At 39.6% G+C, this 26,562-nt stretch overlaps 1 protein-coding gene across 2 annotated transcripts in view; it reads right to left on the bottom strand.

Moving 5' to 3' along the window:
• The window catches only part of MLLT3 (MLLT3, super elongation complex subunit), a 288,215-nt gene that overhangs the window by 9,033 nt on the left and 252,620 nt on the right, over positions 1-26,562 (bottom strand). For both annotated transcript variants that reach the window (XM_027549149.1, XM_027549150.1), the window contains exons 6-10: positions 14,927-14,996; positions 12,966-13,095; positions 9,835-9,934; positions 4,483-4,554; positions 3,287-3,358 (exon numbers count right to left, since the gene is read on the bottom strand). In XM_027549149.1, the coding sequence (XP_027404950.1) occupies positions 3,287-3,358; positions 4,483-4,554; positions 9,835-9,934; positions 12,966-13,095; positions 14,927-14,996 (444 nt within the window). The remainder of the gene's footprint in view (positions 1-3,286; positions 3,359-4,482; positions 4,555-9,834; positions 9,935-12,965; positions 13,096-14,926; positions 14,997-26,562) is intronic.

Here is a 26,562-nt window from a genome sequence, read left to right as displayed (position 1 = left end):
GCCATAGGATTCCCCGACCTGCAAATGCACATGCTGCCACCCTGGTGTCGTTACCTTGCATCAGACTGCAATGATGAATCTAACTCCAAAATAATAGTAACAGTAAAAGGCAGACTGACTGCAGAGGGGGAAAGCAGCCAAGGGCACGTGGTATGTTATAGGTAGTGAAGGAGGAAGAGCATGGAAATTGCTGAGCCCATTCTTCAGATGATGATGGTTGTGCAAATATTTGTGATGGATTATTTCCTGCCACATCAGCTTTGGAGGGGGTACTATGCAGGGTTTTTTTTGTTTTCTTTTTAAGGGGTAAGATCCACTTGTTTAAGTCTACGGCTTCTTCCCCCAACCCTGGTTATAAAAGTCATAAAAAATTATAAAAAGGCAATAAATTATTTGTAGTCTGATTTTACACATATTTGCATATACACACACACACACACACACACACACACACACACACACATATGTATGTATATAGGCTTCCCTGATGGCTCAGCAGTAAAGAATCTGCCTGCAAAGCAGGAGACAAGAGTTTGATCCCTGGGTTAGGAAGATCCCCTGGAGAAGAGAATGGTAACCCACTCTAGTATTCTTGCCTGGAGAATCCCATGGACAGAGAAGCCTGGCAGTCTACAGTCCAGAAAGTTGCAAAAAGTCAGACACAACTGAGCGACTGAACACACACACATACATATATATATATATTTTTAAAGGATTCTTTTCACCCAAACAGCCTCTTCACTGAGTGAGAAGTCATGAACAAGTTTTGCTTCCGTCTGGAGGGAAGTCAGGGCTGGGGTGAGCTAGGTCTTCCTGCAGAATGGCCCCTGCTGTGCGGACAGGGAAGCCCCGTCTACGGCTGTGACAACATTACTGGGGTTAGGAAGTGGGCCATCAGGCTCCAGTCTTCAAGGAATTCTAAAATACAACAGGAGATTCTCCAGGGTGGAGAAGATCACTTTCGGCAAAACACTTCTCAGGGAGAGTTCTCCACATTGTTATAACACTCTGCCATACCATTTATTCCCTATCTCCCTAAAGAAAATTCTGAGTATAATAGCTGTTACCTAAACTGCTGAACCAGCCTCTAAGGAAGCCCTGGTTTTCCTCAGAGGTTATTTTTTTTCTCCTGAGGAGGATGCAAGCCCAGACTCAGAGCTGGAACTGCAAGAGAGTTTAGAAGTCTTCAATCTCCCTTTCCAAATAAATGTTAGACATGTGGTTTAAAGAAGAATGAAATTATTAGTCAGTCCAAGGTACTGACATCTCTGGTTTTGACTGTGTCCACTGTACTACATTGTACCTGATGGAAAAGGGCCTTAAGAACACAGCCTCTCTTGATCCAATGCTTTCTGTTCATTAACCTAGATGCCGGGTGCCAGCACTGCATGATCCCAGAATAAAAAAGAGATAAACCATTTTTTGTGAGCCAAATAAAAATGTCAGGCCAGATTTTCTGATAGGATCCCTTTCATAGGAAAAGAACTGGGATAGGCTCCCGGGCTCACTAGAAATCCTGTCTCAGGTGCTATGGTCTGCATGGCAGAGGAGACAGACTCGGTGGAACGCAGTCCACAGGATGCGCAGCGCTCAAGGTGGGGAATAACGTCAGTGCTCAACAGTGCTATGCTTTACAATAGGAATTAATTAAGCAGTAAACCATGACAGGACATGCATCATGGTATCATAATCACAAGCCTCAGCTGCATTACAAGGCACAAGGCCAAAGACTGAGAGCTTTCAACCAGCCTGGGAATGCAATTAGGTTGAAACGCTGTGGGCCCTGGAGTGCCTTTATGCCAGGTTAAAAATTCATAGATTATCACTCTCTCCCTCTAGAATGCTAAAATAATCCACTTCCATGAAACTCTCCTGTTAAGCCACCTTCCCTCATAACGCTTTCAAAGGTCAAAATAAAGGGCAATGTGAAATTGGGAATGCCAATGACACCCCATGGTAAGACCCTGCCCAATGGCACAGTATCCTCGATTCACTGGCTGGCTTTCTGTGAGAAGGGGGTCCCAGCGCTGCCCAAACATCTATCTTGCTCTCCTGTGAGACACTATTTAGGTCCAATTTGTTCAATAATAGCTTTATTAGACAGCTTTTCCACAGTGGTTCAGAGCTGGTGCTCAGGAAAAAAATGGGAAAATCAGCTAAATAGATTTACCATCACCATTCAGGCAATGGGCCCCAAATAATTGCCAAGTGGCAGGCTAACTGACTAATTTTCAGTTGTACAGAAAAAAATTGAAGAAAAATACTCTCGATATACTAGGATATGTCTTAGAGCAAGCCGCTCAGATCCTGCTCCCTGACCTATTGCACACTTAGATAGACATGCAAGAAATGCAACTTATCCTCAATTAAGAATTATAGGTCTGTAGTCTTCTGTTCAAGTCTGAAACTCTAGAATTTTAAACCTTATCAAACCAATCAGGGAACTTGCAAAGTTTGAGAGTATGTATTTATAGATTTAACCAAAAATGTACACAGAATATAAATGTGACCATCAGCCATTAAATATTAAACACACACACACATATACACACAGCTGGGGTAGATTAACTTCTAACATCAAGTCATTTGAAAGCAGTCTTTAAAAAAAATTCAAGCAGCAAAATAATCTACAAATCTACCCTGGAATTTAGAACACAACCTTCACTTTGAGTATTAAAGAAAAATTATTTTATCTTTAATTTTTGATGCAATGGGAACACATACTATAACCATATGAAAACTAAAAACCACCCTCCTTCTCAAAACATCAAATTGTACTAATAGAAATGTCCCCACTCAAAAGTATTCCACAGTTGAGTTCATAATAATAGAATGTATGTTAAACAAGATAAGACAAAAGAGGAAAATATTTATTTTCCTTAGAATAGCATTGGCAAAGGTTACTAAATTGAATCACAAATGTTTACAGCACTTGACTGCAGTTCTTATCACTGTTTTCCCATGAAACCAGAAGCCTGGCCCCAAAGGTTTCTGCATTCCTCCCATCCCTCCGTCAGCTCACATGACAGCATCAGATGGCTTGAGATCAGTATGTTGCAGCATCGTCACTTCCCCAAGTGCCCCGTTTCCATTGTCTGTGGCACCAAGGAAGCCCCAAAGCAGACTTCCAGGTAGCCTTGGAAATAAGCCCCTCCCCAAATACTCTGCAGGTGGCACTGGCCCAGAGAGCGTGCGGCCAGTGTGCCTCCAGGTGCTGTCACACCAGCGCAGGACAAACCAGACCTCAAGGCTTCTGGAAAGGCTGGTGTTCAGAAGCCCTCCTCACCTGCTGCAGAATGTGTCTTTCCCTCAACGTCATCAGCCTTCTGTGAAGCTCTACCAGTTCATCGAGGTATGCCTGAAAGAGAATGGTATGCCCCCAGTGACAAGCATTTAGGAAGCAGTTCAAAACAAAAGGATAAACAAGTAAGAACATACCAGAGGTGGTTAGAGGTCGCACATTCTACCTTCTACCCTAAGCTGTGTGGATGCACTGCCCAAGGCCTTTGCAGACCAACTCTCCTTTGGCCAACTAGTACTTTCTCAAGGCAGCTTTTTTTACAAAATAGGGCTATTTGTGAACTTATTTGCTCCCAAGGGAACAGGATTAACCCTCTCCCAACCATACCTCTACAGAGAGAAAAGGAATTCAATGAAAAAATGTGAGCTTAAGCATATTATCACAGTACATATTCTTTTTTTCAATTATTCTTCCATCTTAGGCTTTTTTCTCTTAGTTATAATGTTTCCAAGTTTGAACATGGAAGTATCAATGCACATCACTAATTATGTAATTAGGGCAAATTGGAAGGGGAAAAAAAACAACCTCTCCTGGTCATACCTAACATGGCCAGTGAACAGCAAGTAACAGGACAGAAGAAGGTCTTATGAAAAATAGAGGTCACTATCCAACTCAGCATCTGGCTTGTCGAGTTCCCCTGAAAAGGCAGAGCCCCTTCATGTGCTCAGACTCAGGTCTTTGTTAGCATAAATGCCTGGGTATTCTTTGTGCCATTTGCAATGAAAGCAAATAAAGGTTTGTGAAGCATTATCCAGGCCTACCCCGATCCTGCAAAGCATGTGAGGACCCTGCTTACAACAGGAGACAAACCCCCAACAACCCTTGAAGTCAGATTTTGGATGCGTGACTGCACACGGGATCAGATGTCCTGCTCACTTCAGTCCGAGATTCCTGAACCCTCCACCTCCACCACAGCTCTCTCACCTCCTAATTCCATGTGCCCAAAATCCCTTGGCAAGCATGGATAGCAAAAGGCCAAGTTTATCTTGTTCACTGGAGATGTAAACAAGACTTGGAAAATAAACTACAAAGCACTGGAAAGAAGCGCCTGTCATTTGGGAACTTCAGGCCCTTCTGATGAAGAAAACGAAATGAGAACCAGCAAGAATGATCAAGGGAAACACAAAGAAACAGAAGAGTGTCAGTGCAACGTTACTCACGGTAACAGACTAGAAACCTACCTTGTCACATTCGCCATTCTTTATTTGCTTATCTGATTTGCTTTGCTTTATTGGACTTTTCACTTCAAGAATCTAGGGATCAAAGAGCAAACAGTTAAGTTTGATTGCTAGCACTGCTTGGCTAACCTGCCACATAAACAAAAGGCGCTATGAATGAAATGCATAATAACATCACTTTCCAAAGAGCATTTTTCCTCCTCACATTTTAGTTCTTCTCCTCTAATCTGACTTTCTCTCAGAAAATAAACTACTTATATCCGAAATGCTGAGTCAGGGCAATAGAACTTTAAAAAAAAAGTGACGATAAGGAAATTGATCTATGCTTCCAAGGCTGCTTCTCTTTAGTGACAACACTCTCCCACATATGCACAGCAGCTGAGCTGTAGTAGATTACAGTCCCCTCTGGCAAGAAATTTTTCTTATTCATCCTGTTGTTTCAACATGACTACCCGTGTTCAGTGCAGTAAGGATAAGATAAACACTCAAATAACCCTTTCTAGTACCTGCCTCTCAGATTCTAAAAAGTACTCCTGTCTACTAAATTGAGGAAGGTTTGGAAGTGAAGGTGGCTGCCACGCTGGCTGCTCCCAACTTGGAATCCTCCTACTCAAGAAATCAGAGAGCCAGGACCATTTTCTGTATTCTAAGAAATAATGTGTTTACCCAGGATAAAATCCCCAGTGCCTTTCCTTTGATCTGAACCAATTATAGCTCAGGTTATGAACAGCAGTTTTGCATACTGTTCAGACGGTGGGGAGTTACATTTCTAATTAATAAAAAGGAGAATACATTATTATTTAATAAACACAGTTGATTAATTAGAATTTTCAAAATTGAGAATTATGCTTTAAATGGTGAAAACCACTGAAATTATTGATGAGTGTTTACAGACATATAAAAACATAAAGGCAAAGGTAATTTGTCTTTTTCATTATATTCTCATTATCAAGTGAGTTACAATCTGAAGCTAACATTGAGGGAAAAAAATGCCAAAAAAGGAGATATTGAAGAAGTTTACTCTGCTTTAGCATACACACACACACACACACACACACACACACACACGTGTCTCACGGTTCTGTTCAAAGGTCTACCACTTCCAAAATGCACAGATTTTTAAAATGAGTCCACATTTATTTTGTAATTTAACTTGTACAGAGAGCATTGATTGGGCTCAGAAACCCAAGTTCAGGTACCAGCCCTATCATTCAATGTTTTTTGAACTTTGACAAAAATGAGACAAATAAAAAGAGCTAGGAGCAAGGGAGCATCCAGGTTCCCATTTAGCCATGAAATTTTCTACTGCTAATAAGCACTTTACTTGCTGAGGATGACATTCTAGAAAAGACCAAATGCTTCTCAAAAGGAATACACATTCATTTGAATTTAGGAAAATGTATAAGAAGTGAGCTCCTAACAGCATCTTGCCTGAGAATCGCCTTTCTTCCTTCGTTTTTAAGATTAAGATACCAGATGACCAATGTGACCAGGCTAATTTCAAACATAATACTTCTGGCAACACAAGGAAATTACTTAATTGCAGAGGCAAAGCAATAGCTTTTAGTAAAGGAAACCAAACACCCCCCTACATTCAGAACTCCCTTCTCTATTTTGGCTGGAAATGAGACCTCGAGGGGAACGTTCGTTAGCACTGAGACCTAGGAGTAAGTAGGTCAGTAGATGGCACTCCTCGCCAACTCAGATACAGGGCTGGGCCAAGCAGAGCCGATCTGCTGTGAATGCAGGCAAGAGGAAAAATACAGCCCCTGTCTGCCTGCCTTGTGCATTAGAAAACTGAATTTTGTTCCCATCATATCCTTCCCCTGAGTACCCCGCCATTCCCTGCCCCAAGTCATTGTTCTCTGGGGACCAAGTGACCGAGAACTCTCTATGGGGCACACGGAGTTATGAACTAGGTTGAGAGAGTTCCACCACCTTCTCTTCAAAGCAGAAAATAGAACACGCAGGGCGCTGAAATCCCATCCTACACATTCCATAAGGGCTGCGGCACAGGAGGCCCAATGACACTGAAATCCTGGTTTCTTTCTTCTGAAGCTGCAGAGGCAGGAACAAAAGCCCCGGGTGTCAGTGATCCGCCTCGAGTTACTGAGTGGCTGCCCAGAGAGGGCTCAGTTAATCTTCCTGCTTTGATCTCTCCCTGCTCCAAAATAAACAGCTTTGTCAAAACCTCATTCTGAGAGCTGATCCATGCTGAAGACAATTGTTTTATTTATGATCATTTCTTATCTTTAAGGAAACGACTCCAGAATAGAAAAATATGGCACCTTGTCTTCCACAGGCCGATTTCAAACCAGTTTAACTGGATGGACTCTTTGATTTCATTCAACACGCCTCGCAGGCTGATAGGTGATTTATGATATTCTGAATATTAACTTGGGTCCGATGGATCGCTTCCTTCCTTTGAGGCCCCTCCCTCCCCTCCCTCCCCTTCAATACTTTCAGCCAAAAAGGATCTAGAATTTTGATTTTGTTTGAAATTCACATAAAGAAGTTTGAAGTTAAAAAACAAAAACAAAAAAACTTCGGTTAAAATGGCACAGCATTATTCCTCTCTATTAAGCTGTAGGGAGAAGAAACAGCCACCCAGACTGCTGAGAGGCACCAAGTATGCACGTGATAGTCTCTGAAAATAGAACTATGATGAGTTGCGCTTCTATCCTTAATCTGAGGATCTGGCTTGAGAATCAGATTTTCAAGATTATTATTTTTCTGTATTCTTTTGTGAGGACTGACAACTCAATTACTCAGCAGATGGATTCTCTACCGCTGGGTCTTTGATGTTAACGATCACTAGTAGCTCCTAACAATACTCAGGTTAATTACTTGCTTTGTTGACATATGGCTCTCTATCTCTGTTCACTTTTTTTCCAAGAATTAGAAATGTCTGACTCAATGAGCACTTTCCCTCTTCCCCAGTCCCTAGAAAATTGAGAAAAAGGAAACCATAGCTTTGCCTGGTAATTTATAGAAACTTTGAGACTATTATCAACCTACACAGAGAGAATAGTCAAGGGATATGAAAGAAGAAGACTCAAGAGTCTGCCCGTTTCATAGTTTGGCCTTCCTGGTATGTTTTCGCTTATTTCATGTGAAATTTCAGATCATCTCATTATCATCACTATCACACTCACAAACACACACACACACACACGACTAAACACACTCCAGTTCTAAGACACAGGTCCAGAGGAAAAAGCACCCTTGGGGTACATATATTTCCTACCCTAAACTAGTTAAAACTGAAAGCATATGGACCCCCTTATTATGCTTATAGGTGTATGGAGAAAGTGACATATAACTGAGTATTCCTGACAGATTGATGACTCACATGTGTGAAGCTACATTTGTCAAATAAACATATGCCAAGAAACCAGTGGTATGCTATTTAATCGGATAAAGCAAATTTTACCCTTTCTAGATAGATGGTACCATTTCAATTTTGTTTTGCTTTTTTTTCATCCTGCCAGACAGTCAATAAAAAAAAAGTCTGACACAGAATCTAAACCTTTCCCTGAAACCAGGGTCATGTCAAGACTGCAGCAGGTCCAGGAAGAGACTGGGGCAGTTCTGTCTGCAAGGCGAGATGGTGGCTTGCTGAAGCTGCATTTATTTAGCAAGCATAGTCTTCACTCCACCTGGGAACAATGCTGAAGGAGACTACTACAGGGCACAAAAGCACAGCCTATAATGCCCTGCACTCCTGGCCCTGCCAAGGCCACCGTCACCGCCCAGGAAGAATCCCAATTTCAACACACCACCCACTGGAAGCAGAAATCAGGCCTACATAGGTTGAAATTGGATATAAAACTATATTTCAAGGTCCAAATGCTATTCTATTGACAGCTTATACTGAAGCACACAATTACAAAAGAATCCTCCAAGTTATCCAGTCAGCCAGCCTAGGGCCCTTCTCCACTGACTGGCAATGATGGCTACGCCCGTGGTCCTCCCTCTCCCCAGCCATGCTTGACTTTGGAGTACTGGGCAGCCACACTTGAGGTGACGGCTGGCTGGGTCATGCGTATGGCTGGCCCTGGAGGCAGGGAGACACATGGACTGTGCGGAGTCAGGATAAGGAAGAAGAAAGTACAACTCCTTGCCGGCCAGCCTGTAACGGGTGACGAGGCTGGGCCTGCAGTCGCATGCAGGACACAAAGAAACTGCAGTTGAACTGCAACTGGTGAGGTAAAGAACACTGATGATATTCCTACTTAATAATGGAGGCTTTAAGTTGTAGATCAATTAGATGAGGAATTTTAAATTTTAAGAGATTTTTGCTTTATATGAAATTTGAAATGAAAAAGTCTTCGGCTATAAAAATCACATTTTCCCCATTAAAGAAAGATCACAGATTTCAAGGACAAGGCCATTTAAAACAACAGGTAGGACACCTGTGAAACAGAATACTTTTGCAAACCACATTTTCAAGTTAACGTTCATACGGTAACTTGAATTAAGCAATTATTGTGAGGTCTCATGGAATCTGTCTAAATAAGGAAAAAAGAATAACATGGTAATAGAGAATCAACCTGATGCATAATGAGGTTTTTTTTACAATACTTGAAAACAGCTTATTTTATCAAGTGTTTAAAATAATCATTCGTTTAACGAAAGCTCTTCATCACAGCTTTGCAAGCTCTGCCTAGACCTATCCAAATAACTATATTCTTTACTCTGATTATCAAATTAATAAGCTTTCCTTTAGCTGGACTTATAACAACAGTGATAATGACCATTGTTTACTCTATAGTTTATAAATGATTCCTTACAATCCCAAGTGATAATCCTTTTTCCCTGGATAAGCACAGAGGCAGAGCACCTGTACTAACCATATATCATCAACTGTTTGCCAAGAGGTATGAACCATGCTTCATGCTCTTTACACACACTTTTTTGTTACCCTCCCAGTAGCCAGTAAGGTAGACATTAATATCCTCATTTACAGATGAGAAAACTGAGGCTAAATTAAAAAAACTTTTTGTACCAATAAACTACTATAAATCAGTAAAACAGAGAACCAGGCTTTATACAGTTCCAAAGGTCATATTCTTCCCAATTGACGGGGAAATACACAGAAATCAGGAGTAAATGGGTAACACTTTTTGTCACCATCCTGTCCTGCATCTATTGACATTTAACTAACTCATCCAATACCATACTTTTGTGACAACTTAAGTCCTTTTACCCTATGTGTTTAGTCCTAAGGTTGTAGGTTCCCAGCTATTTGCTGGGACAAAGTCAAGAGGGACTTTGTTTAAAATTTAAGGGGTAAAATGCCTGGCATACTTTGAGTTCTGCAGAATCGTGAGAAGTGCAGACCCAGAAGCTTACCTGGTTGTTGTTGGTTTTTAATAAGGGTGGCGGGGGTTCATGATGTAGGGGTGAGGAAGCAGAACTGCTTTCACTGTCACTGCCATCACTTAAGCTAACTCTGAAAAGGAACAGAGAAGTCAGTCGCAGCGTTACAGACAATTCTTGAAGTATCCAAAGAATTAGGGGTAGAGAGCAAGGCATCCAAACACTCATCTTCGGGAACTTGTTTTAACTCATACAATTGCTACTACATGCCGGCGTTTACTTTGTATCTAGAAAGGGGTTAAACGTTTGACTTGCTCCTTCTCATTTAATAATCTCCATTTCATAGATAAGGAAACTGAGACAAACTGGATCACTCACATAGCGTCACAGAGGTAAGAGTGCTGGTTCTAGGATTCAAATCCAAGCAACGTGACTCACAGCCCTGGTACTCGGCCAGTATATTTTGCTGCCTTCATTTATTCATTTATCTCCCTGTTCCAGATCCATCCACCTACTGTCATAAGCATGTCACCCAAGCTGGAAGTTCAGCAAAATCAGACAGTTCACAGGTTACTACCCTTTTCGCCCTTCCTTTCCTTCTGCCTATTTGTTACAGGTGAAAATTTTACAAGTACAGCTAAAATACAGGGTGCAGGAAAGGAAGCAACTGCTAAGAAGAATGTGGACCACGGCCCTGCAGGACTGACAGTGCAGAGTGACGTCTGAGGGTGGGAGGTGTGAAGCTCAACATGACAGACCCATCACCAATCATTTCCACTGTGTCATGATGCAAAGTTGACCCTAGTTCTGATGCAATTCCCTGGAAATACACCACTGAACAGGAAAAGACAGTGTGTTTGGGAAAACTGCTTTAGAAAAATACAGTGTCTTTCAACAATGAAAGACAATAAAAATATCACCTCCTTTTTTTTTTCCTTTCCATTGAAAATGGAATTTTCTTTCAGCGAGAATAGGAGATACGTCTTTATTTACTCTGCTGAATGTGTGCACTCTTTTAGAAATGTCCTTCAGGGCTTGCTCCCTCGCTTCGCTTATATAGTAACCTAATACAATATTCTTCTCAGAAACAGAAAATGCTTTAGAAATCGGATAGTTTTTCTGTCGTTCTGAATAGGCAATCACATTCCAGCCCTATAATACATTCAGATAGACAAGATACGAGATAGGAAATGAAAAGGATACACTGGGACATCCTTTTAGGAAAAAACTGACGGAACTTGTTTTTCTTAACTAAATTACATTAATGAAGTGTTCAGTTGAAGCGCTGCTTTAAAATGCTTCTTGACTGAAGTGGAAGGCTGAGTATTTAAACTGATTAAACAGTTGAGACTTCACAAGTGCCATGAAGATCAAATGTTACCCGGGCGGGGGCTGTGCCAACAGCATATGTCAGGAGGAAGGGAGAGCCTTGCAAACAACATGCATCACACATCAGTCAACTCACAAACATGTATGATCTGACCCATGTTGACTCAGGGGACAAGGCAAAGAGGGAACAGGCCACAGCCCATCACAGAGTGTCTAGATCTTCTACATACTAAGTTGGGAGATGTCTAAACTGGTTATGCATTTTTTCACCAGCTAAATGTAAAAGCAGTCAGTGGTCAGGATTTCAATTGTTATAAAGATGCTCCTAGCCTACAAGTGTCAGTTCATTTTTAGGTTTTTTTTTTTTTTTGCCCCATCAGTTTCCTTCTTGTTAGATTAAAACTTGTAAAGGGAAACATTATAAGGCCAAGACCATAAGGTTCCTTATGTCTCTCTTATTTAAAAGGAATACAGATGGGTGATTTTGGGAGATGAGTAGAGAAAAAGGAATTGAGTACAGCCATAAGGAAGAACCACTGAGAGATGGGACAGGGTATATATTCTAAGGAGACTCTTCTCCAAGGACACGAAGGAATTACCAATTAACAAACACATGGTCTGTCCAGTTTGGGTTAAGATCACATCATTGTGGGGCATTTTAGGGCCTGCTACCCAGTAATGGATAATGAGAAAAGACTTAATGCAATATATTATCAATGTAATTGGATTTTAAGTTCAAGTAGATTCATATTTTTTCCTACTCAAAACCCATTAAAGTAAGCACAGCTATTTGTTTTGCTCATGATAAATAAAATTCTCGAGGCAATTTCAAGTTGACTATTAATTATAAGTGACATGAATTAGCATCTTTCCAATGCAGAAGTATGCCTCGCTGCATTAAAGCTACTTAAGTAACAGTCAGCGCACTTAAAAGGAATTTAGTTTCTGGAAAACACACAGGTGATCCCAGTTTTAATTAGGTCACACATAATTCATTGAAATCAATCATGCATTTCTAACTACAAACAGCGAACACATTTCCTCAAATTCTGAGTTATGAATACCTACAGCAACGAAGCTACACAAATTCTTCAAATGAAAGCAGAGTTCATTTCAGCCGCCGGTCCAGCCACCATGGCATTTACTTTGAAGAGCAAAAGCTTCCAATAGGACTTTTTCTCTGTAAAATTTATAGAGGAAAAACCTCTCCTTTCTGAGAACAAGGGATAAAATAGTTCCCTGGGGAACGGTGAGTGTAAGCATGCCAAGGTGCCCCAACTTAAACTTTGTACGGCGTATAATCTATAAAAATAGTTTATATTATATACAAATATCGTGTATTAACATCTATAAAGGGAATCTAGAAAGACGGTACTGATGAACCTATATGCAGGGCAGGAATAAAGATGCAGATGTAGTGGACCGACTTGAGGACACAGCATGGGGGTGTTAAATAGTGGGAAGCTGCTACGTAACACAGGAAACCCAGTCTGACACTCCCTGATGACCGAGAGAGAGAGTTACGGCTAATTTGTGTTGTTGTATAGCAGAAACTAACACAACAGGATAAAGCAAGCACCCTCCAGTTAAAAATACACACACACTATACTATCGAATTACTATGCTGTACACCTGAAACTAACATAATAGAGTAAGTCAGCTATACTTTAATAAAAATAAATGAAACAAATTCAAAATACTTAAAAAAAAATGAATGTGACTATTTATTTGCCATCGTTTTTGGTGTTTCACATTTTTGCTGTGGCTATACTCTTAGATCCAGTGAAAAGGTATGATTCCATCCCAGGGAACCTCATCTCTACCAAGACACTCACCTGCGACTTCGGCTGCCCCCTCTATTTACAGGTCTCTCCATTTCGGAGTCATTGTCATTATCCTCTGCTTCATCTGATTCCTCCTCGTTGTCATCAGAATGCAGATCTTTCATTATAGACCTTAAAGGACCTGAACAATGAGAATGAACCACAGGCAATCAAATACACTTAGCCATAGCCGACATAGGGGGATAACTCACCAGCACAGAACATTGCTTAAAAATTACCATCATCAGATACAGTTATACAATTTACATGATAAATCTGGTAGTTTCTGGAATGCAACCTCTCCCCAAATACTACTGCTTTCATAACACATGCCCCAAAATGTTCTTTACAAAATCTCTATTTCCTAGGAATTTTTTTCCTATGCATTTTTCTTCCCTAAGAAAAATCACACCTAAAAAGAAACAGAAAGATCTGTTAGTAAATTGAATGTTTTGTTAGGTTAATCCATGTATTGAAAAGTTGAGACTAATAAATCACCATGGTTGTAACTTGTTCTTAGCAAGGCGGCCTTTGTGTGGTAGTTTTTGATCTATTAAGGTTTAGCTGTTCCTTTTATTTCAAGGTCAATTTCAGGTCAAGCAAGCATTTCAGTCAAGTTCAGATTATAAAGTATTTCAATTCCATGGTGCAATGTCCTATTTCTGATCTTCATATTGATCTTGGACACAAGGTCTTGTTGCAACAATTTTGTGTAGCCAATTTTATTTTTTTGTTATTTTTTATTATTTTTGTGTAGCCAATTTATACTTTTTAAGAATTTCCTGGCAAAATATTGGCATGAATTTACCTAAATAAGACCATGTAATAAAACAGTGCCCAGAACATTCAAAACAGTATCCAGTATTAGATGAGAGAGAAACGTCAAGGCAGAACTAATTTTATTCTAGAATGTAAAAAAAAAATTAAATTCACAGAAAAATGCATTAATGTGGCTTATTTTCATCACACTACTATAAATGTAATGAAATCAAAATAGGTATTTCTAATCTTAACAGAAGAGATTGTAAGGACAATGGAGAGAGTGAGAGAGGCACTTTCATCCTAGATTAGCCAATTCCTAAAGGCTAATCTGTGATAGGACTATCTGAGCTATCATTGCCTTACTTCTAAAATAAGTGTTGACTCTGTGTAATCTCACATTCTGCAAACTCCAAATTTCTCTGCTTTTGTAATGGGCTTTTATCTTGGGAAGTCAGTGGAACAAGAACTCTAAACAGCCAAAACGAACAGTGTCTTTTACTTTTTTCCTGGAAGCTTAGCCTTAGCCTAAACGCACACAACAATTTAATCCTTTTCAAAACATGCAAGGCCATCAGGAATTCAATGCGGTCAATCAAAAAAGGTAATGTGCAACGTGATGCCCAGAAACAGATTATTTCTTGATATAATCTGTTTCCCTGTTTAAAAAAAAAAATTGAAAAACGGGCCTGTGTTTGTAGAGTTTCCACACATGAAAAATGGAACATATATTTAGTTAATGTTTCAGTTTAAATTTTTTTGCTAAATTTATTTTGAGTTTGAGTAGAAGAAAATATATTCTAAAGACAGCAAATTAAGACTCACCACAGAAAAAAGTCTATTAATCTGTAGAAAAATAATAAAATGAAAGATGTCCAGGAGGGGGACTAAAAACCTATTTCTCTCTGTCAAAGCCTCTCAAGTCTAGCTTTCACTATTGTATTTCCTTTGGGAACTCCCTGGAATGGGCTGTGTCTATAATCCTTTTGTAAAATGGGACTCTGATGGCAGGGACTGGAAAAAGGGGAATTTCTAGAGGCTGGCCTCATACATCAGAACAATACTCAAGTGCATTCCTAGGGGAAATAAATACAACTGCATAAAAGCCAAGTTATCATTCAAATAATAAAACAGTAGAAAATAGGCCATAAATCAAGTCATTAAGATGTTTTATGAGAAAAATGTTTCCGAGCTGGCCTGGGAGATGTGGATACCTTGTTGCCTGGTCTGGGATGGTGTGAAGCTGGAGCTGGAGCTGGAGCTGGCAGGACTGGGCTGTTCAGACTTGAAATAAGAAGAGAAAAGCACCATCAGTAAATGCATAGGACGCTACACACCTAAAATTAGAAACACCATCGCTGCTCAAACAGATTTTGCCCTACAAAAACAGTCTGACACTGTGCTAGAAAATGACTACAAATTGCCTCATTTCAAAAATGCTAACACAGGAAAGTCAGTGTCCTTGTTGTTTTGTCCACAATAGTTTCATTAGATGCAGAAACAAGTGCAAAACCTCAAGGATAAAGAGGGACACACCTCATAAGGCAAGAAACCTGGCTTTGATTCCACTCCCATGTTTACTGTCATCTGCATTGCTTTCTGAAAGATACCTTGATTACCCTTTCTGCAACATTTGATTGACTCAACTGGTTAAAACATAGTGGTAATGAGGCCAAGGTCATTAGTTCAATCACATTATGAGCCAGTTAATTTTACTCTGGTCCAAGGCCATGACCCAACCCTAACCCCGTTCATCCACAGTTCACAAATGGAGGCCAGTGATTGCAAGGAGACCTGGCCAAGTCCCACACATGAGTCAGGGGAAAATGTTCCCACCACTTAAAACAAAACACACCCTTTAATTCCACAGTACAGTGATGCAGGGAAAGAGCATCATATACACACCCCACTCTCAACACATTCTCTTCATTCCTTAGTACCCAGAATAAGTTCCACATCCTCCTTGACCCACCAACTCAAAGTTCTCTTCCTTTCCCAAACCCACTGAAAATGTGGATCATCTGTTTGCTTAGAAGATCTGCTATGGAATCATGCTACCTCTGATGTAGATGTTTTTTCTTTCCAGTAACCTGCCAGCACTTGAAAAAGCTGGGATTGGAGCCTCTGCCTTGTGCTTCTCATTATGCCCTCATACTCAGCAACACTCACTGCATACAACAGGCGCTCTTTCTCTGTGACATTAGGCCCTCTGGTCCACCATCTGTTTTGTTTTTTTTTTAATTTATTTAATTGGAGGCTAGGCTAATTACTTTACAATATTGTAGTGGTTTTTGCCATACATGGACATGAATCAGCCATGGCTATACATGTATTCCCCATCCTGAACCCCATTCCCACCTCCCTCCCCATCCCATCTCTCAGGGTCATCCCAGGCCACTGGCCCTGAGTACCCTGTCTCACGCATTGAACCTGGAGTGGTGATCTATTTCACATATGATAATACACATGTTTCAGTGCTATCTGTTTTTATGAGACTTTCTGGTAGGTAACAGTGGGAGGAGAAAACAGATGGACAGAACTGTGCAGAGAAAGTGATCATGCCATCCAGACACTTGAATTGTACACATTTGAGGCCCAGTTTGGAGAAGGCAATGGCACCCCACTCCAGTACTCTTGCCTGGAAAATCCCATGGACGGAGGAGCCTGGTAGGCTGCAGTCCATGGGGTCGCTAAAGTCGGACATGACTGAGCAACTTCACTTTCACTTTTCACTTTCATGCATTGGAGAAGGAAATGGTAGCCCACTCCAGTGTTCTTGCCTGGAGAATCCCAGGGACGGGGAAGCCTGGTGGGATATAGCCCATAGGGTTGTCATTAGTTTAAAATAACTTAATGTTGATCAATTTGGTTGGAAGAAGGCATTATTTTTCTCCCATTTCTAATATGCTCATAGTTTAAACTACATGCTCATGTCACTTGAGAAACTTCTGAGGTCTTCTCACGATCAGGACACATCTTCGTTGCTCAGTGGGTGACTACGTTTATCACGGCCACATGGAGGACACCCTGGAGCACAATCAGAAGCCACTCCATGAGGATGAGAATCCCAGTTCCATTCACACTGCAGTTTCTCCCCCTTGCTCTTCTCAGCTCCCCTCCCTTCACTGAATCCACTACCCCCTCCCCTCCAAGCGGCACCAAGCTCCACAGACTCAGACACAAGGAAGCACTTTCAGGCATTCCTAATGCATACTTCATATCCCGAGGCTGGATGGGAAAACAGGTGTCAGCAATCTACCACTCACCCTCCAGGAAAAGAGCCAGACGGGACCTCTAATGAGCAGCAGGTGGCCCACCAACCCACCACCCCTGCAAGTTTCCTTGAAATTTGCAGCACGAGGTCCACATTGCTATTCGTGACCCACAAAGAAGAGCCGGTGGACAAGTACAGAGGCCTGTGAGAGGTACCCTTCACTCTGCCCAGTGTCTTCCACTTCCCAGACCCTGCGGTGAGTCACACAACTGAAAGGGGATGCAGCACGATGCCCAGCCGCAGACATTTCTCCGGGGGTCCACGGAGCACTCCCTCTCCTCTCCAAGTTGCTCTCTTCAGCCATGAAAAGTGTCTGCAAATGGTAATATTTTGATAGTTCTGGAAACCATTTTGGAGCCAAAAAAGAGGTTTCCTTAGAGAGAGCTGCAATCCCCATCCTGCCTGGCCAGTACACGCTATGCTGGACTTCGAGGAGATGTTCTGCCAGAGCTATTTGCTGTGAGTGACATTAATTAGGATCAAGAGGACAGTGGCCATCTCTCCAACTCCCCCATGCTAAATGTGACCCATCTGTCTCAAGCATCATGCCAATGCCGGAACCAAACCTGGAGGCAGCCTTCTTTTAGCTTCCTAACCATAAACAAGGTTAATAATGCCACAGTTGCTAACCATCAGAAAACTGGCAAATGCTAAAGAACATAATACAACCAGAGCAAAAGGCTTTCTATTCAATGTTTATCATTAACACCCTGGCTCTTTCACCAAGCATTTGAAAGGGTTTACAGTAGAAGACACAGTCATTCAGTGAGAATATTAAAATGGAAACTTTAATATGGAAACTTTTCACGGTTGAAAGCAACAGAGGTGGATGGAGAAGGATAAAGTATTGAATGGTGGGCAGAAAATTCCCATGTCCAGAAAGTTTTTTGCCATCAGTACAAGGACTTGTAGAATGTGAGAGCTAAGGAGACCTCTGAATCATCCAAAAGAGTGATTGTCATACTTCCATGAGCAGTAGAGAACCAACTGGGAGAGCTGGTAAAATGCAGACTCCTAGGCCCCACCCAGGGTGTCTAAGTCAGGGAGAGTGATAAGAACCTGGATTTCTTACAAGCTGCTGTTCTGAGGGCCAACCAGACTTTTGAGAACCACTGGCCAAAGACTCATATATTCACAGCTGTGAATATTCATCGGAATCAGCTAGGGGGATTCTACACACGAGGAGACTCTGATCCAATATATTTGGCAGGGCCAAATCAGGGAAGCCCTCTCTTTTTATACATGCAAAAATATGTTGTTGAAAGAATCTTAACTTTAAGAAAGCATAAGAGTTTGCATCATGAGAAAAAATATAAACTTATCGATCTATCCAGAGGTAACAACCCAGCATAATCTTCAAAGTATTGGGCAAAAAAGCCCCCTGAGAGAACATAGCTGCTGCTGCTGCTGCTGCTGCTGCGTCTCGTCAGTCGTGTCCGACTCTGTGTGACCCCATAGACTGCAGCCCATCAGGCTCTGCCATCCCTGGGATTCTCTAGGCAAGAACACTGGAGTGGGTTGCCATTTCCTTCTCCAATGCATAAAAGTGAAAAGTGAAAGTGAAGTCACTCAGCCGTGTCCAACTCTTCACGACCCCAAGGACTGCAGCCCACCAGGCTCCTCCGTCCATGGGATTTTCCAGGCAAGAGTACTGGAGTGGGGTGCCATTGCCTTCTCCGACAGAACATGGCTACCAGTGAATAAAAACATTCATGAAGCATGTACAATTGTGTTTTGGTGGATAGACCTTACACTAACCAAAGCTGACCAGGACAAAATTCAACTAGATGTTAACTACTCAAAAAGCCATTCTGCTACTAGATGAGGCTGATCCAGCCTTAGATTTTATCAAGTCCAACAAAACCAAGCTGGAGGTCACTTTAAGTTTGTTTGTTTTAAAATCAGATTTACCCACCAAAAACACAAGTCAAAGATGACTATATAAAACTAGGTAAGGTTGTGTGTGTTACAAAAATTTTCACCATAAATAGAGCTAGATTAAGATCTTAACTAGGCCCCAAGGATTGAAGAGATTATGTATCTTCCTTTTCCCTCCCTAGATGTGCCAAAAACTAACTGCAGGGAATTCCAATGAGGTTCTGATGTCCCCCTTAATTTAAGACTTATTTTTGAACATTAAAATTTTCACTAAGAAAAAAAGTTTTTTGTGTGCTTCTTATTGCTTATGCCCTAAGCACGTGTTTAGCTGAGGTACTAAGCAAGGCACACTAGACATGAAGTTTCTTTAAATAGTCTGTTCCACAATGACAAAAGTATAGGCTGAAGAATCTCAAATTCTATTGCTCATTAGTATATGTTTTGGGAAGATTACTTAAGCATTAGTTTCCTCAGTGAGGGCACTGAACCTCATGTAGAAGTGCTAATGTTAAGTTGACATAATAAAGTAAAAAATCCTAGCCCATGGCTGTTATAATGGCAGCTAATCAATACTTAGTTGCAACTACTTTTTACAATAGATCATAAACGCCTCTATTGCCTAAAACAAGATATATCTTTACTACCAAAACAATGGGCCTACCAAGATTTGCAATGCAATCTTCAACATTAAATGGCTATGCAAAACCATTTTGTAATGGATTTTCTATGGAGGATTATTCTTGTCCAAGACAAGTAAGAAAAACCGCATGTTTACAACTCCTAGAAGTTAAGTCTTAGAAGTGTTGTTGCTTCAAACAAGAACACCTGTCAATGCAGGTCACACGACAGGACTCATAAAATCTGCCATTGTTCCTTAGGCTTGGAGCAGATTTCCTCTTAGGTAATCAGAACCCAGAATTTTCATCTTTTCTAATGGGCAACTATATTTTTGAACAAAATTTCAACTTGATCTTTAAAACAATAAAAATAAAGAAAAGGTGGGAGAATTATATACACCTTTCTTCAGGAGAAAGGCAGAGAATATGGTGTAAGTAAATTATTTTAGACATGTTTTAGACATATTGCTACTTTATTTTCACAAATTTCTGTTTTGTTTAGGAAAAAAACACATACCCTCCAATAAAGATTATCTTTTCTTTGCACAAATATTCAGACTGTGTCAAGGATGAGTACTAATCAAAGAAGAAAACACATATGTAATACACTTTTAAAAGACTACATCATTCATGATGTATATCAACTAAATTTATGATAGCAATCATTTCACAATATATACATATATCAAATCACTATGTTATGAACCTTAAACTGATATGATGTTTTATAACAATTATATCCCAAAAAAACTGAGAAAAAAAACTACCTCATTTAGTTTCCCTATGATAAGAAACTAATCAAACTCAACTTTCAAATAAACATTTGATTTTAAAGAAAAATGACATTCAACATCCATTCTAGACAATGTTCTTCATCCTATGAACACACTCTTATCAATTCCCATTAATAGGTAATGTATTGTGAGAGCTATGTCAATAAAAGGTAAGGTAAAAGTTAAGCTAGGAAATAAGTATTAAAAGTTACAAAATAACACTTAAATTTAACAAGGTTATTACAACAGTTGGAGAAGGCAATGGCACCCCACTCCAGTACTCTTGCCTGGAAAATCCCATGGATGGAGGAGCCTGGTGGGCTGCAGTCCATGGGGTCGCTAAGAGTCGGCCATGACTGAGCGACTTCCTTTTCACTTTTCACTTTCATGCATTGGAGAAGGAAATGGCAAGCCACTCCAGTGTTCTTGCCTGGAGAATCCCAGGGACGGGGGAGCCTGGTGGGCTGCCGTCTATGGGGTCACACACAGTCGAATACGACTGAAGTGACTTAGTAGCAGCAGATGCAACAATGCAACAATGAATTGTCAAAAGGCTAAAAACAACAGAGTTTTAATCTTCATTTGGTTTTACATTAATAACTTTTACAAAATAAACATGCTAAAAGAACAAAACCTTATTATACAGAAAGGTATATGAAAATAAGATTGGAAAATTCAGTCAAGAACTCTAGCCTCTTAATGGGTCTTTGTGTAGATCTATCATGGTCTTTATTTCATTTGTTCTGCCATGAGAAAGGCAAGTACTGGTATGGACTAAATGTGTTTCCCCCCAAAGAAATTCTATGTTGAAGTCCTAACCCCCATGTGATGGTATTTGGAGATAGTCTTTGGGAGTAATCAGGTTAGATGAGGTCATGAGGGTGGGGCTCTCAGGATGGGATTAGTGCCCTTATTTAGACAAGACACCACAGAACTTGCTCCTCCCTCGCTTCTCCTATGTCAAGATACAGTGAGAAGGTGACCAGCTGCAAGCTAAGAAAACAACCCTCACAGAGAAGCCAAATTGACCAGCACCTTGATCTTACCAGCTGACTTCCCAGCTTCCATAAATAAAAATATTAAAAAAAATTTCTGTTGTTGAAGCTACACAGTCTATGGTATATTATGGCAGCCAGAGTTGACTAAAATAGCAGAACACATTTTTAATCTCCATTTACTGGTGATGAAACTGAAGCACAATAAAATGAAGTGACCAGCGGGTCACTCTGGACTTTCCAGGTGGCTGAATGGGTAAAGAACCTGCCTGCAATGCAGGAGATATGGGTTTGATTGTTGGGTTGGGAAGATTCCCTGGAGGAGGGCAAGGCAACCCACTCCAGTGTTCTTGCCTGGGGAATCCCATGGACAGAGGAGCCTGAGGACTACAGTCCATGGGGTTGCAGAGAGTCAGACATGAGTGACGTGACTGAGTATAAGCATGGGTAATATTTAGGTGGATTACAACCAAGTTTTGTGACTTCTAATCTAGCCCTCTTTATACTGCACCTATTAACATTAAAGAAGATCTATCAGTTTAAAACAGAGTTCTGAACATACTAACACCATTTTATAACACTAGTGTCAAGGAAGAAAGTTTTCTATGTCACTGGGAAACTGAATATCCCTCTAAGGGACAGCTTGTGAGCAGCATCCAAAGCAAACGAGTGGTAAAAACACTTCACCCCTGGGGCTGTATGTCTGTATCAACTGCTTCTAACATTCGTCCAATCGATACCACATTAGATCCTGGCTACTCACCTCACTAGTACAGTAAGGTTTTTTCTTTTCTTTTTTTCAAAAAGCAAGTAAGTTTTCCCTCTGAACTATCCTGATCCTCTTGACACTAGCATCGATCAAGAAGACTGGCAAACACATCAGGCAACACGCTACAATCATTTACTTTATTTGCCTTCAAGGGTGAACTATCACTTTCCCCAAGCCATGAAATCCAGGGTTTAAAAAAATAGATTTAATGCTTTAAATAATCTGTTAACAGCTCTTTCTTTGAAACCAAGGTTTAATTGGAGAAAGAACACTGGAGTAGGAAGCTGGAACCCTTATTGCCAATTACTCAGGTCTGTGAGCACACAGAAGAAACCACATCTCTCTTGGGCAAACCCTCTCCATTTGTAAGTATCATGACAATTTGAGTGAATCCGATGTTAAATTATAATTGTATTTAGTCTCTTGGACCCTCGTATTATCAAAAGCTATTGTTATGTCCACCATGTGCTGGTAATAGAGGAGGATCCTAAGAACTACCTCTCCTATGGTTAGCAAAACAGAAACGATCTTTATTTCTATTATATTTTCAACTTACAGACAAAGTCATTCTGGGTGCCAAGATAACTGGCTTTGCATCGAGCTGCCTCTGTTTTTACAACTGCATTTGTATTCTTCATTATTATTGCCATCTTCACTATTATTATTAAGTGCCGTCAACATTTGTCACCATCCCTCCCTGTCTGAGAACACAAAATCCCATTAAGAAACGAACTGGCCTTGGGGAACAAGGGTCTATAAATCTTTCCATAAGACCCTTTTCCACACTTGGGGATGGCTATAATTTTCTTTCAGCTTCTTCTCTTTTAAACAGAGGAGCCTCAAGTCTTTTATCTCTCATCACCAGTTGTACTTTGAAGGCTGCTAACTGACTATTGTGGACAGAACATGTGATCTTTCAAAAAAATCCAGTTGTTGCAAGATGGTGCATGTGCCAGGTGTGTTCTGAAAATCACTCACTTGTTAAGAGCTTTAGGAATGAGAAATCATCTGGAAAAGACCATGTACAGTTGTGCCACCTCGAAGCATGTAAGCATTCCCTGAGTAAAGACTGCACACAGAAGTTGAGTTTCACAACTGGCCATTAATTATACCACCTATTTGTAATGTTAGAGACATCTTTTAACTAGTCTTTTTTTTTTCTCTTTCATACATTTTAAAAGTAGAGGAAGAAAAAATTACAAGAGAGTTTGGAGCTATAATGCGTCACAAAAGAGAAACAGGAAGAACAAGGAAAAAAAAAAAGTTTCCTGATAGAATTGCCGCATAATTAACTGTTATTGAAGCTGACCAATGAACATCAAAACACCACTGCTCCTCAGCCAACAATAAGATCACTTAACTGTTGTCAGAACTACTATTCAGTTGCTTGTGAAATAACCCACCTGTGTAGTGCACGAGACACTTGAAATAATGAAAAAGTGTCGGTGGATTCTTTGTATAAGGGCAGGGCCCAATTGAATAAAATACTAAAAGTACATTTTATGTGGTTATAACTCTCAGTTTGGGATTATAAATTTTAAATATAAAAGTAAGTTAAATAGAATGAATTCAGAGTATCATAAACATGGTAAATAATTGAAATCAAGTAAAACAGAGATATATCTAAAGAGATCATCTTGACAAGACATTTACCTGCATTAAAAAATGGCTTACTTAAAAATGGTCATAGAGTAATTGATTGACCCAATAGAATCTTTATCGACCTACACAAATGTCAGGACGTTTTATTAATTTTAATCTTTCAGCTATCTTAGAGAATTTTCCCCATTAAATGTGAAGCTTAGATTTACCATCATAGCCGCAGCATTAAGAGTTCATTTTATTCACTAAATGCTTATATCCATGGTATTTGGACTTCCAAAAACAACCAAAACTCACTGGGGAAAAAAGTACTGATTTAAAATTAACCAATCAGCATCAGGTTAAAAACGCAACACTTCTCATGGTCAGTCTACACAACAAAGATTATTAATAGTTGCAAGAACTCTTTCTTTACAAACCTGTATCTTCCTAATCAGAGTAATAGTGTATTTTTCAGGTTATTTTACTGGAACCCTTTCTTCTGGATGACAGCATCTCGAAGTTCCTTGGGTATGGATATGCACATGTGTTCACAAAGATATGTGTCATTTAATCCATAGGGGTAAGAGAAAATAGGACCTTTATTCATGTTTATTTTCTGTCTTTACCTTTTAAATTTTCAATTTTTTTGTATGTGTTTTCTTATATATGTTAATATGGCTATTACTATATGTATAATCTGGAAATATACATATACTTGGGGACACATGTCTATTAAGAGTTTTAATATCAACTCTATAGATAGTCAGTTTTAATTCTGTAATTTACCTGCTCAAATCTTAATTATATGACAGATTTCAAATTCTGGGGTGATATGTGCTAAACCTATAAGGCACCATCATTACAATTTACTCAGGGAGTGTCCAGATTTTTGTATTTTGTGCTCAAAATTGACTTAGAGCTTAAATGTTTAATTTTTAAGTTAAACAAAAGTATTTCAACAGAGTTCCTTAACAAATAAGAGGCAACACAAACCTATTTAAAAGATTTTAAAGTGTATATATGTCTTCTTAAAAGTCCAAAGAAAAAATACTCTACATGACCTCCTTCTCCCCAAAATTTGAAATTACCTTCACTGTGGCTCTATTTGAAGCTCTCATTTTATAGTATTGGCTGGAAATTGCACAATATTAAGTGAAACTGAAAAATTTTTTTAAAACAGCCTAACATCTAAATATTTTATACTTGCATTCACTTCTCTTAAAATATTAAGTACTAACAAACATTTTAAAAAATAAAGTTATTTTTTAAAATTCCCTTCTATCAAAAAAAAAAAAATGAACTAAAATAGCAAAAACACAGCACAGTTAAAAGATTGTTCTCATGTGAAAACATTAGATGAACTTTTTGTTCTCAATGTACTCCCTTAAAAAACGTAGTATTTAGAATCAACAGATTCCCTATTAGTAATATTAGATTCTTGTCAAGAATAGGAGGAATGTTGCTGCTTATAAGGCTGTAAAGGAACCTACATTTCCATGCACACATCTTATATAGGCCTAACAGTTGCTTTTCTTCATAAATCAATCTATTGTTGCACTTCATAATGAGAAGGCAGATTTACTGCCTTTTACCGCCTTTTCTCACCATCAGAAAGATGCCTATTTGGGTCATAGAACGTTTCTCTTCTTCAAGGGTGTTTGGGATTAGGGAGGCAGGGGCAAGAACCTTTAACATCTGCTCCCTTCAAGTGAATGACACCTCCAGTTCTCACAGCCGGAATGTTGAAAAGCAAATACCCATAAGTTGATAAAATTTTCTAACCTGAACAAGCACAACACTTGAAATCCACTGAAGACACACACATCTCTAAAACACACATTTGGGATTTGAGGGTTATACTGTAAAAAACAGTAAAACGTATCATTTTGATTGCTAACATTGTAATTCAAATGCCATGAAATCATCATCACAGTTAGAACAATAGGAGTTTAGAATAAAGACCTCTGAGCCCATCATCTTGAATTTTCTCTACCACTGAAAAACAATCTAAAGTGCTGGGCAGTAAGACTAACATTTGTCATCTCAGTATTTTGTGCAGTAATAACAAAATAGTTTATAATATAGACGTACACTCTTCTGTTTTTATTTATTTAATTTATTCTTCCCTTAGGGAGAAATATTTAAGATTTGTGAACTTTAAAAACAAGAGAAAGACACTTGTCAGCATCTAATGCTTAACCATCTGCCTTTTAAAAATATACACACATGTACTTACCCGCTCACGCTAGTTAGGCTAAACATTCTTAGCAAGTAAGTACAGTTTGATGGATCTAAACAGAAGTTTCAGTAACATAGCTATACTTTTGGAAACACAGCTATCTTTAAACAAGGCATCATGATTTCTATGAGCAAATGCAATCAGCCATAAATTAACAGCAAATAGACACCATCCAAAACAAATAAACAAAGTGAGGCAGGTATTGGATTCAAGGAAGAACCTCTTTTTTTGAAGAAAACTAAATTATGTCTTCTGTCCATGAATATGGAGTATTGCCTAGTGAGCTAACACTTCTTGTTACTTTGGGCTATCTTTTGTCACTTAAGCAATGCTTTCTGACAGTTTTACAGGCTGTTATCCCAAGGACTTCAGTATTTATGGCCTTTATTCACTTGGGCTTTCTGCTCTTATCCACTAGTTACTAATCACTAAATAGATTTTTTTTTATGGGACTGAAATTAGCTCAAAGGATGTCCTTTGACAATGGCAGCTCTGGACAGTACCGGCTAAAGTTCTTCTCCTCAGCTTCTTCTTGCTCTCCTCAATTTTCTCTTCCTTACAGACAAGTTAATGAGGGTTCAGATCCACGCTGTTCAATTAGAGCAACAGTACAAATGATTTACAGCATTCTTAGAGGACAGTTTTGAAATGTTTGTGAATTGATTCTCAGAAACTCATTCAATTTCAATAACTCAACGATGATTTAAAGACCTATATTTAT

This window comes from Bos indicus x Bos taurus, chromosome 8 (assembly GCF_003369695.1).
Source record: "Bos indicus x Bos taurus breed Angus x Brahman F1 hybrid chromosome 8, Bos_hybrid_MaternalHap_v2.0, whole genome shotgun sequence".
Classification (NCBI taxonomy): domain Eukaryota; kingdom Metazoa; phylum Chordata; class Mammalia; order Artiodactyla; family Bovidae; genus Bos; species Bos indicus x Bos taurus.
This window is presented reverse-complemented; position numbering and strand designations above follow the sequence as displayed.